Source organism: Pagrus pagrus (assembly GCF_965226575.1).
Source record: "Pagrus pagrus genome assembly, chromosome: 11".
NCBI lineage: Eukaryota > Metazoa > Chordata > Actinopteri > Spariformes > Sparidae > Pagrus > Pagrus pagrus.
In genome coordinates, this window is record NC_140195.1 from 18,464,116 (window position 1) to 18,482,166 (window position 18,051).

Consider the following 18,051-nt stretch of genomic DNA (forward strand, 5'->3'; position numbering starts at 1 on the left):
TTTTCCATGATGATCCACAACCACACTTGAAAGCTTCTTTCACATGGATAGATATGACCACGTCATTGGCTGTATTACACTGATCACAGTGTAATGAGATGGATTACTCAATTATTAATCTGATTACTAACAAATGATCTAATCAAAAACGGGTGGTTATGTTTTTGTCCATGTCTGTTTGTTGGTTGCTTAGTCAGCATGATTACACAAAACCTACTGAACAGATTTACACAAAACTTGGATGGAGGATGGGTCTCTGCCCAGAACAGACCCCTTTAACAGATACAGGGATGGACACAGGAATTTTTTCTCACTTTCTTTAACAGCACACGAGATAAAGCATTTATTGACATTTAGGTATTAAGGTGGCTGCTATCTATTAGTGAGAACAATTTGATGCAGATCCAAATAAAAAGCTGGTTCTAGCTGATTTATACTTGTTGCATTTGATTTTGGATTAGGTCTGATTTAACTAAAGGGCACTGTTGGGCTTTGGCGTAGGTATCTGCTCTTCTAAGTGCCATTCCAGTCTTTCAAGGATTAATAGTTAAGACAATAGTTAACAGTTAATATTTTCGACTATATTTATCTCATACTTCACTAGGGTTACAAAGGTATTGGTATTATTGTTAATTTGTGGACGATCAAACTTTGTAATCTTCAGGCCACATTCAATAAAGTGAGCATAATTTACAAAGGAGGTTAGGACATTTTCTGTCCTCCCTAGATTCTTAAAATAAGCCAAGTTGTGATAAGTTAGGATATATATTTACATGAAGTCATCTGATCAAACACGTCCCTACTTGTTGGAGGTGTGTTTCCCACGTTGCTTTCTGCATTCTGAGGAACAATCTCCACTCAGTGCCAAATCATGTGAATGGCAAAATGATAACTCAGTGAAGGCCGTTTGGCAATATAAAACCATTTAATCAGTCTTCACTTCATCTACTGATGATTCGCCTTTACCAAGATGCAGTTCAACCAGTATTCTACACTGATTAAATTACTTGTCATGAGCTCTGTGACCCATCAAGAGAACAGTAATAAAGCCTCTGAAAGGCTGGATGGTGAAAACGAATCAGCTGTGGTTTTAACGGGCTCTTGACTGTTGCTGCCTCAGGTGCATCCGTTTGAACAATCCGGCTGAACTGGTTGCCATTACCTGACAGCGAGCAGTACTCATGAAATCTCATGACTACAGCACAGCATATCAACTCAGACAATGACCTAATTAATGAGCAAACACAAAATGATCATAATCATGAGTGTTTGACTCCTCAGTCTGATTGATTAGAGCACATGTCACGATCCATTTAAGGAGGCCAACCATGGAAAGTTACATGTTTTCTATTGTGAGTCATGAGTGTTGAAACCTAAAACCAATTTTATAATAACTTAGTTCCTTAAATGTTTGAATGACAAAAGTAAAAAAGGGCCTGTTGGAGGATTATCTTCACATCTTTATGCAGAGTAGGCTGTGCTGTCTAAATTAAATGCAATATTCCATTATGCTGAACATCCCCTGAGAAGAAACTGGAAACAAACAGTAAGAAAAGCTGATTTTATACATTTTAAAAGATTGTTTTTGTGTGAATGAGTTTCACTTTTTACGTGTTGATACAGGAACAAGCTCCCTACATGCAAACTACATATGTTTGCATACACCACTTCACCTCTTGCCTTATGAAAATTAGAGCCTTTGAATACACAAGCATCCTGTTTAAACTACCCTCCCTTCCCTTCTTACTGACAGATGACTTCCCTACAGGTAGGGTCGGGTAATATGGCTTTTTTTAAAGGTAATATCACAATCAGTTTGGGCAAGTTACTTCCAAAGTGTATTACATGCTACCAGTTACTATCATTTGAAAGTAATACCTTTCTTTACAATGTTACTGTCTACGCAGAGTAATGCATTAAATGACATTTGCATTACTTTCACTAAAATAACCACAGAAGTCCAACCAGGTATTATAAAATGGGACAGGGTAACATTGTAACATCATATTAAACTGGTCTCTATTGACTTTAAAACTTTTAATTTTAATACAAAATATATTGTTTAACTTTTTTTTTCTTATGTTCTGCGTTCAGCTGCACTAAGAAAGCAAAATTTAGGGTAGGGAGTCGCGACTTTTTTGGTCTCTTCTGCTTACCTAAGTCTGAATAAATTATTCTTTGGTTGTTGCTTTCCGTCAAATTAAGTCAATAACTGTATTGGGGAGAAACTAACTGTATTGGGGAGAATCTAACCATGTACAGCATGTCCATGTTGACAAAAATACATATCGCTATGATCCGTTTTGAACTTGTTGTTGGCAACCCAGTGGTCCTGACCAGCTTGAAAAGCATCTATAGACACCTAATTTCGGGTGGTGAAGGAAAAAAGATAGGGATACTCAAAAGAGGAAAACTGTACTCAAGTTATACATGATGTAAGTGTATGTTTATTTATATCTAACATATTTAAAGTTTGTTGACCAGATATGACTGGGTTGCCATTGTATCTTATTTGTTTTTTGTCTTCACTCGTTAAGATTGTGTGTTGTTGTTTTGCTTGTTTTTTGTTTTATTGAGCACTGAATTCAAAATAAAAATCTTATGCAAAAAAAGGACAAAACAATAAGGGATTGTAAAAGAAAACTTCCTTTAGTTTCAAAATGTCACTGACGTGTTTAAAGTATGTGGGTCAAAAATAAACAGACTACTTAACTCTGAGGCATTTTTCATGTCTGGGCATGCCAGTTGAAGCTCTCATCTTCCCCTTTGATTGACACACACCATCCACTGGGTTTAATGACCGCTCACTGCAGTGATGACCCCAACAATGAGACCCATTTGGCTCCTGGAAGGTGTGAAATGGCACACTTCTCCCTGAACCCTGCTGTCTTTGTTGCTGGGATTGATTTAACAGACAGAGGCAACTCACAGGAGGTGTGAGTCCCTCTCATTATTCACCACACAGCCTATGACACAGCACCCAAACTCCACCCCTTTTACGCAGACACACTCTCACTAAACAGCCCTCTCCCTGCCCACCTCTCCCTCAGTACAAGTCAGACTTCAGCAGGGAGCACACCGCACTCTTGGATTACACTCAACCATCACAGAAGGAGCACAGTTTGTCTTCAGAGCGGCACAAAGCCCCACGGACCACAGCAGCATGGGGAGCAGCATGTCATGTGTCCCCCAGCACAACTTCAGATTCTCCAGCAAGAGTTTCATACGCAGAAACAGGTAAGAACTATACAACTTGTCCAGGTATTCTTACTGTACTTGTGTCAGTGTGTTTCCTCAACACATGTCATGCCCTTGACTGTGTTTCAGCTGGAAGGAATTCTTGGTATTTCTCAGGGTTTGAGCAGTGGGGTTAAACAGAGGTTGTGAATTTTGTGAGGCCAGGGTCAGGATCAGATGGTAACATAGGATAGTCCCAGAGTCGTGCCTGCAGTGGTGTCCGTCTGGCCAACGGTGTCAATGATCCAGTTACCATTTGCCTCCACTTTGCATCTCTGTGAAGATGATCTGCCAGCTGTCAGTGAATCTGGTTTCCCTCCAAAATCAGGACCTGACCCCATTCATTATCAAGATCACATGTGGGCAAAATAGTTAATTACTGATAATATCTGGTTTATGACACCTGATATATAAGTCAATAGCTTGTAGTGATCTGACCTGAAAGCTTTATGTGTACAGGAACTGACTGACATCAATGGGTCATACTATTTATTCTCACTGGTTTTCTTAAATCCTCCACATTTATACGCCTGGGCATGTTACATGGTACAGCCGACTTTGCTGGATCACCACATCTGTTTCCAATTAGCTTCTCCTCCAGTCTTCTCTCCTGTGTTGTCTGATGAGTCAGGGTCTGGTTTTGTCAAACGTGCCATGTAGCTCTTGGTTTTCAAATGAAACAACCCTCAAATAAATGTTGGGTTTCAAAAACCCAACGGCTCAAGCATGAACAGTGATACACCTTCCAAGTTGGGTCGATGGCTCATCGTGGACAATACGTCCAGTGTTCTTGTTTCCCGTGTTCCCTCCTTACTCTTTGTATTAGTAAATCAGGCCAGGCTCAGGTATTCCCCACAGAGAAAAGAGGTGAGTAGCAGTTGAATGCCACAGCAGGGAGTTGGAGAATGTGGGGTGTGCAAATTCACTGCCTGTCTATTATCTACATTCCTCTTTCACCTTTCAACGGTGAATTGCATCAGCATGCATGATAATCATATTTTCTCTGTGTATCCATTCACTGAAAGAGCGGATATATCGCTCACTAAACGCTAATGAATGATTGGTGCTAGACATGGACTTCCTGATTAGACAGACCTTGATTCCCACCATGTAGACAAAAGCCTGCGTTGTTGCGCGAGGACACTCGCACACATATGTGCAGATAAGCAGATAAACTACAAGCTGAGAATGTAAACGCAGTCTCCAAGCCTTATCATTGCAGCGAGGGAGCTTCCTCATAAAGATGTGACACTAATGGTAACGGATGAGGGTCACGCAAAACAAAGAGGAACATTGAATGCTGATTTTCCTATGCTTATCCTCTGCTATCAGAAACACAAGACCTGATTGTTCTTATCACTTAAAAGGCTGGCATTGATGGAATGAGGACAAAGGAAGGGGTCTCTGGTTAATTTATATGACACGAGACACAACTCAGGATTCAGATATGTTAATCTGCTGTGAAAATTGATTCAAAAGATTCAGTGTGTGACTTGATTATTATAGAAGAAGGTTAAAACAAGGAAATAAGTCACTAATCCTGAATTTGAAATGCAAAACACTTGAGGCCAAAGATCGTGAATTTAGGTCAACTCTCCATCTGACAACAGTAGATGACAGTGAACGCCCATAAACAGGAAATGTTCCTTGTTGACACGGCAGTTGTGAAGTCAAACATAGATTAAATGGTAAACATTGGAGAGTGAGTTGTAACACGTGGTCTCTCTCTCTCTCTCTCTCTCTCGAGCAGCAGTCGCCTGTTTCGCAAGAAGAATCCCCAAGAGGGACAGGAGAAGTCCAACAGCATCATCAACATCCTGTGCACTGTCACCCCCAGGAAGGTAAGGACCTCACCTCGCAATAACAGGAAACTCAATCATCAATCATCTGTATACCAAACAAAACTGCTCTCCTGTACGCGACAGCCTGTGCGGGATTTTTATTGCTGTCTTATTTTAACAGCAAGTCTAACTGGTTTACTCGTGTCATGTCTGAACTTCACTAACATCATGACTGGTTGCAGGAAATGTCCCATAAAGATCTGCAGACGATAGAGAACATAAAATGGGATCCTCCCTACGACCCGGCCAGCGGCTGGAAGAAGAGCAGCATCAATGTGAAGAACTACGGAAGGATGATTCACAGCTCCAAAGTTCGTTTCCGTTTCCTTCACTGCCAGGTGAGTGGAGCAAAATAACTTTTTAATGACTCTTATGTTGAAATATCAGGAAAGCAACTATATGAGAAAACAAAACTAATGCTGCACAATCCTCACTGTGTTTAATGAGGTCTTAAACAATGACCAAGCCTACAATGACACATCAGGCCAGTCAGCTATGAGAACAAAGTGATTGTCAAAACATGAAAACAGGTGGAGGGTAACAGGATGTTTCTCTGTGGCCACCACACAGACTGAAACTTGCTGTTGGCATTGACGTGGTGGCTGCCTGTGAATAATCCAATCAGTTTTCCACAAAGCGGACCGCAGCCTGTGTTTGGACATGCTCGCTTCTGCCGCAGTTGTGAAACATCTCTGAGAGAAAACCTCGGGGTAGAGAGAGTTCCTCTGATCCCAGGGACTGATAGAGGACACGCCAGCTCCTCACTGTGGGAACTGTAATTTGTCAGAGCTGTGACACAACAGCTCTGTCAAAAAGCACAAAGATTGATGGAACGGATGTCGTCATGACTTAAAGAACACATTGTGTTATTACAGATAGTAATCCCAGGAGGAAAAGAAACAAGTATTACCTAAGTGTCGACATAAAGCCATTCATGAACCTTAAATGAAAGAGAGGATTGCTGTCAAAAGGAAGTGTGCTCAGTGAGGGAATTCCTACATTTCAGAGAATCCTTATCCGACCTACTAAATCCCAACATTTCCTGTAGGAGCTCCATGAATCAGCAGATGATACAAGAACAAGATGTTCCTATATGACATGAATAAACATACAAAACGCCTGCCGGGGATTTAAAGAGTAATTAATCTTACATGCCTTATTAGGCTGTCATATATGTAATTTCCTCATTGGAGACACACTGAAAAAAAATATAGAACATCACAAGCTTGCAGACATGAGCCAATGTGCATGCAAGGTTTATTTCATAAACACAAAACCAGCTGATTTCACAAATTCATTTTCTAATCAAAAGTGTGACAATCTGGTAAATCAGTTGCCCCACTGCTTGATTGGAATTAAAAACTCCACACACTATGTAAATTCTGGCAGCATTGTAAGGGAGTGACTTTGTCATCTCACATACTGGGCTAATTTTGTCAGCGCTGTATCTGCATCTGCAACTCTTTCTTTCTTTCCTTAAACCTCATTTATTATCTCTGCAGGATGTACATGACTGCTACCTGGATCTCTTCCAGACACACCTTCATTTCGTCTCCAACAACACAACCGGCTTGACATACCAGGTGAGTTTCATCACGCACAATCCCCCATCCCTGGTTCAGAGCTAATATCAGTTAATATCTCAGGATTGGTTTTTATAGTTTTAAATTTCCTTTAGGGCAGAGTTTTACATCATGACATCATACCTTCTGACATGCGTACCTTGTCAACCGACACTGTGTTGGTAAACAGAAAGTATGATTGAGCTTCTTCACCTGTCTCATAAAGCTTGAGCAGCCATTAATCATCGTTTTAGTGTGTCTGTCGAGAGTTCAACCCCCATGTCAAAAAGAGACAGCTCAGCACCTGTCTGCAATATTAGTCAGTACAGTAGATGACGGCAAATGCAAGGCAGACATGAATACATCATCGACTAACAAGGCTGACCTCATGTAGTGCCATGGTGATTAATTTCTTTGTTAACATTTTGAGCTGAGCAGTTGGCTCAAATAGAGCAGAACAGCAAAATGTTGCACAGATTGCTTTTTGGCGTTTGAAAAGAGCTTTTTGTTGTTGTTTTGTGTGCAGGGAACTCTTCCGCTGAAAGAACTCACCATCTGCAACCTGCAACAGAACTGCAACCACAGCCAACCAGAGGAGTACGCCTTTCAAATAAACGGTAAGTTTCAACTTCACCAGGAAGGACACAAGCAGTTGGCATCAAGCCCTGGAATGTTTTAATCATCCCCTTTGAGTTTTATTAGTTGTGATGACTGAGAGCTAATCAATCATTTAGACTGGAACCAGCTAATCCAGTACAATGTTTATAAAGCCAGGGACTGACTTTAAACTTCCAAAGAGGAAAACAGAAGAAAAACTAGGCTAGAGCGAGAGTCTTGGTCATTTATCTAATTTTAATACATATATTCTGTGGCTATTCTTCATCACCCCTGCTGGTGGTCTGTTATATTTGTCCCTCTCATCAGTTCTGAATCAAAGTAAAAATTCTACTCACTTAAAAAACCAGAAAGAAACCGCATGCTATTTTCAAGCTGCAGCATTTCCTATGTTGTCACATTCCAGTGATTCAAAGGTGCCGCGACCTTCTTCACCTCCACTCAACCCCAAGACTAACTAGAGCTGGGCCCCCTTCACCCTTGGTCAGGGGGCCAAACAGGCCTTAAAGACCCTTCTTGTTAGACAACAGGTGCACTTCAGTCAGCCCAGCTGTCGCGCAGAAAAGACCGGCTACCGCTCTTAGCCTTGTCACTGCGTATAATCTATGGCACATTCCAAAAACTGCTCAGGTTAATAGCTAGCTTTTGAACTCTAAATGGACAAAAACAATATGAAACTTAATTTCTTTTCAAGTGGAAATAAGCTGCTGTCATGTCTAGATGGATCTGACCACAACAAAGTCAGCGAAGTTTGGAATTAATGTAAACCTACTGAATTAAACAAATCCACTGTGTGAAAAGTCAATCCCAGTCATGAAGAGTGTTAGGTTTCTGTGTTTTGACTTCTTTATCTTTTCTATCTCACTGAAATCTGAAACATCCCTGCTGTCATAACACTGACACTCTTTGGTGTTTCTTTCTCACGTTTAACTTTGCAATTTCCTCGGCTCAAGCTTGTTATTTTGTGGTCTTGTATTTTGGTTGTTTTCATTGTTCCGTGTGAGCCTTTATTTACCTTCTGTGAGGCATCACTGACAGGAAGCAAGTAGAGGAAGCATGAGTCAAGTGAGAGATGTGATGTAGAGATTTTTTCTCGGTGAGATCTCCGTCTTCCCTTCAGCTGAAAATATGAATCAGCTTTATCGTAAAGTGGTGTTGGTGAGTTAGACAGTGACGCAGCAAACGCAGCAAGAGGTGGTCTGTGAAGATTCCCGGAAGCCTTCACGTGTTTTGAATTAACAAGGCTGTGAACGTGAGATAATGATAGTTAATTACTTTTAACAATAGCTAAGGAGCTCTTTAAACTTACTCAAAGTTTGAAGGAGAGAAAATCTCATTATGTGCTTCCAGTCAAGGCTTTTCACACATCCTGCTTTAAATCTGGAAAAACAACTGGTCAGGGTAGTGCTATGGTCAAGGTTTACAATTAAGAGTTTGTATGAAGAGAAAGTCAACAAATGAGTCCAGAGCAGTTAGTGGGCTGAAGGCTCCTGACAATTACAGTACAAAGCCACAGGCTGAAATAAAATAGGCTATCTTGGCTGGCTATCTCTGGTATGTGTGGGACTGAAAGATAGAGGGAGATTCCAGCTCTTTTCATCCCGGGTTCTGTCCATTCCTCCTGGGTAAGCACTGTGTGGGAGGAAGAGCCTGTTATGACTTTTAAATACCAAATGGAGCAGGTCAAGAGGGCTCTTCCGCAAGAGGTCTTACATGTGTCTTGAGCATGTGTTAGCATTTATTGTATTTATTGCATAACATGTTGTAAACAGCGAGGCAAGCAGACTGTTAAGATCATTAATGAATCACCACCATGACAGAATGTCTGAAAATGGCTCAGAAAGAGAAAGGCTGACACTTTCCATTTTTGACCTTTTGACCTTTGCACCCTGCAGGTGTCAGCCTTAACCCCATCATCGTCTACTGTGCCAACCAAGAAGAGATGGACCTCTGGTTTGGCCTGCTCAAAGAAAATATTGAGGCCAATGGAGGAACTGCAATTGCACCCGAAAACTACACCAGAGTGAAAGTAAGTTCAACAACACTCCAAATAGCCCATGTAACATTACATCAGGCTGCATAAAATAGTGGCTCTTTTGCTGCAGCAAAAGACTAACTTCTCCTTTTTAAATCAAATTCGAGCTTGCGAGAGAGGGTCATCTTCATGACACACTTGCACGTGGTCACCTTTTGATCCACGTGGCGAATTTGCCAGGAAAAATGCTTCGGCTTTAACCACTTCTGATACAACAGGATGTGTGTGTGTGAGTGTAGATTTGGTGAGTCAAGTAGGTCACTGCTGGCTCTCCCTGAGGCCTGGATACTAGGGAGCGGCCTTGACCGCATCACAGCCTTCATCGAACTAACCCTCACATCTGCAAAGGGCTAAAGTGCTGACTCCACACCCACAGGTGTTGAAACACGTGAACCTCGATGTGTCAGGACAGAAGAAAATGACTCGTGATTAATAATCTTTAGCTTAGGAGCCTTAACAATGAACAAACAAGAGTGACATTCTGGGAAAAAAAATCCAAATCAACATGTTTAAATTTGCTTAAAGGGCAGAGCTCTGTTCATATTGACTTTTCTAATGATTCCTTCCTGTGTATCCTCTTCAGCTAAACCAGGACGAGACCCCTGAGGGCAGAGAGGAGCTAAGAAACTCCATCAACAGAGAGCACATCTACGAGTGGGAAGGCTCACAGCGGGACAGCCTGGGCACTATAACCTACGTCACTAAAGTCCGACTGCAGCACCTGCCCTGCCAGGTAAGACATCACTGCTGCTTATCAATAATGAATCACTGACCGGTCTCACGGACGTTAAACACGGCAGCTTTACTCATGCCTATTTATGGAAATGTACAGTAACGCAGACTGTAACTCATGATACATACGTGTTTTCAAACACTGGGGATTTTTCACACTGTGAATGCACGCACGATCACATCAGGTCTAAATCCAGGTGACTCACGTAGTTTTCAAATTGCGCAACACACACATTACCTCAACACAATGTAAGGAGTGAGTGAAAAGGGTGGAGTCCATATTTTGCTAAATGGTACCTCTGCTGCAAATATAACTCTGTTATATTTATTTTCCTGTCATGGTGCAAGACTGTGTCAGACACCTGCAACCACCTGGTAAAAAGTATAGGACTCCTCGCTAACCAAATCAGACATGAGCACAAATAAATAACGCTGATGCAGCATCACACAGCAGCCAGTAAAAACAGTAGTCATGACACGGCTTGCATGGATATCAGTATTTAATTCTCTGTGGGAAACAGCGGCAGCCCTATTGAAGTGTGTGAGATTTAGGGCCTGGGTGTGTAGGAGGCATTTGCCCAGCTCACGCAGTGACTCGACTCACCTCACAGCTGGAATGTCAGCTGTCTGTCCAGACACACCCTCCAAGAGCGAAAGAAACATAAACTGTGTGCCGCACCTTTAAATGCCCCACTAACTGGTTTGACTGAAGATCTGGGAATCAAACTGACTCGACTGTTCTAATGTTTGCACCAGGTCTCACGGTCGCATGTGTACTTTGTATTTTTCATAGTCTTATCTTCACATAGCCAGAATAACTGGGAGTTATCAGGGCTCGTTTTCTCGCTACCACAAGTATTTGGTGCCATTCTTTCTTGTACAATATCAAAACTGTCATACTTTGAAAATTGACAGGTACAGGGCTACTAATACATTTAATAAATTAAACAATTCAATATACATTGATTGCTGTGGGTATAAAGGAATTCTGTAAACTTAATTTAGATGTGATGAGATTCAGGATTCTGGAAATTATTGGTTTAGGTACATTGAAAGTGCTTAAACTTTACTCTTAAAAAGTTGCAGTTAAAATGAAGCTTTAATTTGAACCACTCTTAGTTTCTCTTATTGTGCCAAACTTTTCTTTTCACCTTGCACAGAAAGAGAGAAATTGACATCTCCACAAGGAAATAATCTCTTATGTTGCCTTAGAAATGTTAAGACTATGTCAGACTTTTGACATCAAGTTTAACTTGATGATAAAAAATTATAAAATCAATACAAATCATAGACGACTGTTAAATTGTATGACTTACACATGACTCTAGCATTCTGTTAATGGATAAGAAAAATGTAACAGGGTCCAATAACTTCAATGAAACCCAACCCAACATAAAGCCAAATCTCTCTCTACAGGAACAGAGTGACAGACTGCTGGTGATGTACCCATCAACACTGATCATCCTATCAGAGGAGGATGACGGACTCTTCTATAAGGTACCACTGACCTCACCAACCTTTTTCTCTTATATTTGATCATATCCTGAGCTGTTTACTCAGAGTTTGTGTCATTATGACTGATTACAGGGAAAACTTCCACTCAACATGATCACCGTGACCACACCCTGCCAAGACATCAAGCCCAACACCTTTATGATTGAAGGTAAATAAAGTGAATCAGTGCACTGCTCTGTTGCAGTCCCTTTAGCACGCCGGCATTTAAAGAGACATGTTTAAAGGGATTTTAATGAGTGTACATTCTTATGCATGGCCTTTTCCATGAATCCGCTAGCGTCACAGAGCGTGACCCTCCATGAATGAGCTGATTTTATCCTCAGAATGACAATCCGACTATAGCACATTCCACTGAGTGAGTAGACCGAATGACAGACTTTGTCCTCCCCCTCCTCTCTTCCCAGGGAAGCTGATCAACCCCATAGTGGTGTCGTGTCTGGATAGGACTGAGTTCTGCGACTGGATCCAGCATTTCAAAGCTGCTGATGTGCCCGTTCTCTCCCCTCCTCCCCCTGTATATGACATCATCTACACCCCAACGCAGAGAGAGGTAAGGCCCGCCCTCCTTCCTTTCACAGGCCAAAAATAATTACACTATTCACAGCTGCTGATGATCCATAACTATCGAGCAAGCTATCTCCACCTGGTTTGTGAGCCTGTGGGTGGAGTGAATTAAAGTATGAGGAAAAGTCATAAAGGATAACATGGCCCTGCCTCTTTTGTAAAGCAATGATTATGAAATGAATTACAACTACTACTACTGCCATTACGTCAACGGTCCAACAGACTTAAAAAAAATACAACTGTTGTTAAATGTTTTAATTTCTCATATATTTTTTGTCCTATAATCTCTAGGCACCACAGTTTGACAGATGGAGTGGAAACAGCCAAGGACGATCTGAGTCCCTGAAGTTCAGACAGTCACCCACGGGACGTGGGTCCCACAACCTTCAGTTACCCATTCATGAAAACGACCCTCTCTCGCCAGGATACTCCGAGCCCCTCTGTGTAAGTCAGCTGTTTGCTACTTTCTTATGTTCAAGTACTCTTGAGCTGATAAAGTGAAGCAAACACACCAACACTTCAATATTTGCAAGGATTGAAATGTGGTAGTTAGTAAGGACTTAGTTGGACATTTCTAAAAGAGAACGTGTGTTTGTTTTGGTGGAGCTGAGCAGCGACACCTTTCTTTGAGAAAGTTAATTATTAAGCGAGGACGAAAGACCAAACTGCTCCTGTTACAAAGGCTCAAGTGATGACTCTCAGGCCTTCCAGTTCAAAAAATCATAATGTCAAGAATTTTTAACCAAAAAAACAAACCAAAAAAACATATACACTGTAAACATAAAAACAACTTTTGGATGAAAGGAAAATAAAAGGCTGATTCAGCTATGAAAAGTATGTTTATTCAGTCGCTTTAAGTACTGAAGCACTATCACACATTATCAGGACATTTGATCAAACTCCCTCAGAAGGGGGGCTATGTAGGCCGACTGCCCATCCAATTAGCTTAAAGTGGAGAGGGCTCAGTCCCAAGAAGACATGTTGTTGTCCATCTTCTGACCTGAACCATTACCCTCTCAATTGAACTAATGGACACTATTTTCACTCACTGTCACAGTTGACTGTGTTTGCTAAAAACACTAAAGCTGCAGTGAGGTGAAACAGTTTAAAATGTTCGTCTACTAAAACTCAGTGATGCTGCCTGTGATGCTGACTTTTGCCCTGGGTGTGTTTGTTGTCCCTACAGTACAGCTCCAGTCGTCCCTCCTCGACTGAGACCGCCCGCCTGGGCAGCAGGACCAACAGCGTGTCTTCCCACTCCAGGCCAGAGCGAGACCTACGACCTTTGTCACTGCGCTACTCCTCCCCCCAGCGCGGCTCCTACCTCCAGCCCATTGAGGCCTCAGTGCTGTCTCAGATCTACAGCACACCCTACTCTGCCATGAATCGCGCCAGCCCACAGCGGCTGGAGAAAGCGCCGCTTGTCAAGGTAATTCAGTCTGGCGTCTAACGTGATAACCGAATATTCCCCTCGAGGCCGTTGACTTATTTTACATGCCATGTGCTCAGAAACTAAAATAGACTCACCAAGCAGTCAGCTGAGAGGCGTCATAATGGGTATGGTGTTAACAACTGGGGTAATAGTGGCATTTTTGCAGAATTGAGGTTGAAAGACTAATCGTCTAGACGAGGCAAGGAATGAAAGCTCTATTATAGTCCATAAACAAAACCTAAGCCGCCAATTAGAGAGCATTTCCTATACTTAGTGGTATCGCTCCATTAATGTGGCTGTTAAGAGAGCAGTTTTATACACATCAGTGACAGCTAAAGCAGGTCTGCTGCAGATCATGACTGATATTAGTCCAAAACCCGTAATCTGATCCTTAAGTGTGGCTTATGTGATTTCCTTCTGTGAACCCAGAGAGCGTCAGATAGACTGAAGGAAAATTGGCAAATGATTGTTTCAAGCTAACTTCTGGATCTCTTTGAATCTTTTCTGATCAGTCTAACAGCTGGAGCACCCCTCAGACATCCCTGAACTACTCCTTGAACCCCCCTCAGCGCCACTCGGACATGTGCGCCCCCCGACAACCGTTGTCGCCCCTGTATGATGAGCCCTGCAGCCCCGAAATCTACTCCCTGGATGAGGCCAAGCCAGTGGTAAGTAGGACAATGATACTGGATCCATAGGTTCAATTTACACCTAAGCAGCCAGTCTGATATCAAGCAGTGCACACACACAGATACACACGTACGCACATGGTGTCTAATAGACTGCTGAAAGTGTTAAACAGCCAAATTTACTAAATCTAAAATTTCTAAATGACTTTGCATTACATTTGACTACATGGAAGAACAGGAGTTATTTTTATCAAATGTATTATATTGCCATTTTACCCTTTTCTTTCACTACTCTACTACTGAAATGACACTCAATGTTAATCATTTAAACTCCTGTTTTAAGTGCTTGTACCTGCTCTATTCTAAAATGCTTCTCTATGTTCTTTAGCAGCACAGCTGGCAAGAGCCGATTCAGCTCCACCACCACCAGCAGGTTCCTGAGCTCCTTCCCTCCTCCTTCCAGCTCCGCACACCCCCAATGGGCAGGCGCTGCAGGAGAAGCCTGATCCTGACCAACTCTCAGGGACAAGCTCTTGGCCTGGAGATGGAGACTTCTCCGAGCCAAGCGGAACAGCGAGCCGAGGCCGTGTCAAGGCTAAAGCTGCTGCCCACGCCCGGCCAACTGCAAGAGCAGGTGAGAAACACAGAGATACTCGTCTCCCAGGACACTCTGGTTTCTGGAATGCTGTAGTACAAAGAGCAACGATGGTGCGCTGTGTGGTAGCAGACCGTGTGTATGTACTTGTTCTGCAGGTGATATTTGAACAGGTGCCACACATGAAACAGATATTTTAGGGAACATGAGAATGTTTGTTATAGCTGATCGCAGGAAGTAACTGTCTCTTGTTTTCACATCTGTTGATAGATTCTCATCCCGTCGAGCTCAGTGAGGAACACATCTCAGATGCCTTATGGCTACTCACCAGGTAAGAACTGAAGGCATGCAATCATAAACCTGATTAAACCATCCTCTGTTTATGTTTTATGTGTGGAGTTCATGTATGTTGGACAGTTTATAGTTTACAGTTTATACTTATATGCTATGTTTGCTTAAAGATTTTTGGTCTTTAAAATGTCAGATAACGATGAAAACTTTTGATCACTTGCTCAAGATAACGTTCTCAAATGTCCACAAACTGATAATATTCAGTTTCTTGTCATATACTTTTTCATATAAAGTTACTTAAACAAATTATTTGATTATCATCGATTCATCGTTGCAGCTCTCCTTGTCAAACAAACAAAAAAACATTGGCTCAATAACATATATATTTCTATTGAGAAACAATGGGCACTCTTTCAAATCAGGGCTCTATCACTGTGGCATCATATTTCCTCCCAACTCTGAGTTATGAACGTCAACACAGTCAGCCGCCTTTCTAAATACCACCAAGGACACAGAACATTGCTCACAGTCCATTACATCTTAAATTAAACACTGGAAGCTCACTGGATTGATTGAAGTCTTGGGTCTGTCAGCAGGTAGACAGAAGGCTAAAGGCTACAGAATTGAAAGTGCAGGAAATGCACAAATGTGCCAATGAAATGGAGCTTAGTGCAGCTCTAAATGCCACTTGTGCAGATGTCCCATGTGGGGGAAGCCCGGCGTAAGAGAACACTGTTTCACAGACAGGATCTGCTCCTGAACTATGATTGACATGACACAACTGTGCATGGTAACACACTTATCTACGAGCTCTTTTATCACAAATGAAAACACAACTAGAATTTACCTGATAACTGCATTTCACGTTGATTTACACAGTAATCCTAATGTGCTACAACCAGATTATTTCATGTTGCGTGTTTCTGTACTATGACAAACAGAATATAAATAACAAAGGAAGGTGGTGCAGTAGTGGCATGTTACACTACTGGTTATACAGTAAGATTATATGTTGGTACAAGGCCAATCCCACATCGGGACTGAAGTTTATTTAGTCAATGCGATGCTTTTCTTTCATTGAATCTTCTCTCGCTCCTATAGATCACCACTCGTACCTTGAACCCACAGAGCCAGATGACCAGGAAATGGACTATGACAACATTTGGGAGTACGACTGTGATACTGGAATGATTCAGCCAACGTCTGGAATTTCGACACACCGGACAGGATTAGACTTTGGGGCCAGAGGCCTTAGTGCCATGGCAACCCAGCAGAGATGGTCATAAAACAAAACAATAGCCCGGCACTCGTCTGGACGTGTGCAAACAACAGATCTCTATCAGGGAGATAATAAAAGCCAGCTAACACAGCCTGTGTCGCTCCTGCTGCTTACAGTATGAACCAACAAATCCCATGAACTGCATTGTTACATGTTGGGTAGTCAAGCAGAGGAATGACGGGTGCAGGAATGAAGAGGAACAGGCTAAAAACAAAACAATATGAAAGCTTCAACTGTCTGTTTAATATGTAGCATTCAAGAGAAAGGACAGAAGAGTGTACATACTGTGTAGATTAATGTTATTTTATTAAATGTATTATATAATTGCACTAAATGTTCATATGTGGTGCAAGAAGTATTTTCTAACATGCTGTCCAGATTTCTTATTGTTATAGTTTTGGTTTGTTTCTCATTTAAGCTATAAAAGCATTCCATCAGAGCTTGTTATAGTAACGGATGCATTTTTGTAAATGTTGTACATTTATTATTTTATCATGTTACATTACTGAGTCAAATAGATGCGTCTTCAACTGATTGCCTTACAGGTGCTAATATTGCTATCACAACTACAGAGTACTGATACCTGTGTGGCTTCTTTATTCATTTTTGTTTGAGGTGTTTATTTATATTTGGAAATAAAGATGGAAAAATTAAACAACATGTTAATCTCTGTTTTGTCTGACTCTATGATAGTCTTAAAACAGCTGTAATCAATCATTTCATGCCAATGTATCAAAGGACAAAGTGAAAACAATGTGTCTCCTGATGTCTCCCAGGGACTACAGACGTAAATTATCTTATAACTAACTCTGGTAATCTGCCAATAAACTGTGCACTGTCCCTGTCAAATCACCAACCCAATAATCACCCACTCAGCTTTATGACGCCAAACAGCAAGTCTCAGCTCATTGTTTAGCTGTCAGGCCCGCACCTTTACAGGTTGGGCTTACTCTCTTTGCTCTCATAGCGTTGTTTTAAACCAAAGCTGGTGAACATAGTGGAGCATTTAGCAGCTGAAGAGCCGGATATTTCCCCAAAAACGGACAAAAAACACAGAGCTTAAAGAAAGTGAATCACAACTCCAAATTAAGGATGAAGTTGTTCGGTATCTGCTGAATGTGAAAAATATGCAACTCTTCTGCAAAAAGTTAAATATCAACTTAATACGTGAAGTTTAAATCTGTGGAAAAACATTTCAGTACTATAAAAGTTTATTGGCTTTTTTAAAAACAAACTACAAGAGATGGAGGAGATGGATAAAATAACAAACTCAGGATTTTTTGAAAAACCAATGGCACAAACATGTTTTCGCTCACAAGTGATCCACTCCACTGTGGGGCCTTTTCTTCAAATTCGTTCATGTCAAGCCCCCATGGCTGACTCATTTTAAATTGCATATTCCAGCTGTGACATGCACTATTTTTGTAGATTGCATCAATATCTAATTGGCTGAGTATCGTGTTGTGAGAATACAGCTTTATGTGTGTGCTCAGGAGCAGGACACTTTATATTATATAGCTCAACTTTGCTATCTACTGGAGAACAATGTGTATAATTTGTAAAAATGTGTAAAAAAGAGGAGATCTCCCGTAAGTACTTAGCAATAATGTATAATAACCATGTTATCAGTATTTGTTGTGCTAATTAATACCTACTTGAACTAATACTGATATCATCATTATAGTGGAAATCCGATATTGTAAATAAATAGAGCTCACTCAGCT

General features: G+C 41.4%; 1 protein-coding gene across 2 annotated transcripts; it reads left to right on the forward strand.

Annotated features, from left to right (window-relative positions):
- The first annotated feature begins 3,063 nt into the window (after positions 1–3,063).
- plekhn1 (pleckstrin homology domain containing, family N member 1) lies at positions 3,064–16,969 on the forward strand. Of its 2 annotated transcripts, none has more exons than XM_084365986.1 (16): positions 3,064–3,237; positions 4,988–5,078; positions 5,261–5,416; positions 6,581–6,661; positions 7,167–7,257; positions 9,151–9,284; positions 9,874–10,023; positions 11,439–11,519; positions 11,610–11,685; positions 11,942–12,087; positions 12,393–12,545; positions 13,288–13,530; positions 14,046–14,201; positions 14,551–14,796; positions 15,028–15,088; positions 16,150–16,969. In XM_084365986.1, the coding sequence occupies exons 1-16, from the start codon at positions 3,164–3,166 to the stop codon at positions 16,332–16,334; spliced, it is 2,124 nt and encodes a 707-aa protein (XP_084222112.1). In that variant the 5' UTR covers positions 3,064–3,163; the 3' UTR covers positions 16,335–16,969. The 2 variants fall into 2 exon arrangements, with proteins under 2 accessions (XP_084222112.1, XP_084222113.1); XM_084365987.1 differs by having other exon boundaries at positions 14,554–14,796.
- Positions 16,970–18,051: the final 1,082 nt, after the last annotated feature.

Excerpts from the sequence above, each read along its gene's own strand:
- plekhn1 (XM_084365986.1), top strand. The coding sequence starts at position 3,164 with ATGGGGAGCAGCATGTCATGTGTCCCCCAGCACAACTTCAGATTCTCC. Across the intron at positions 6,662-7,166 it reads CAACCGGCTTGACATACCAG|GGAACTCTTCCGCTGAAAGA; the intron begins GTGAGTTTCATC and ends TTTTGTGTGCAG. Across the intron at positions 15,089-16,149 it reads GCCTTATGGCTACTCACCAG|ATCACCACTCGTACCTTGAA; the intron begins GTAAGAACTGAA and ends TCGCTCCTATAG.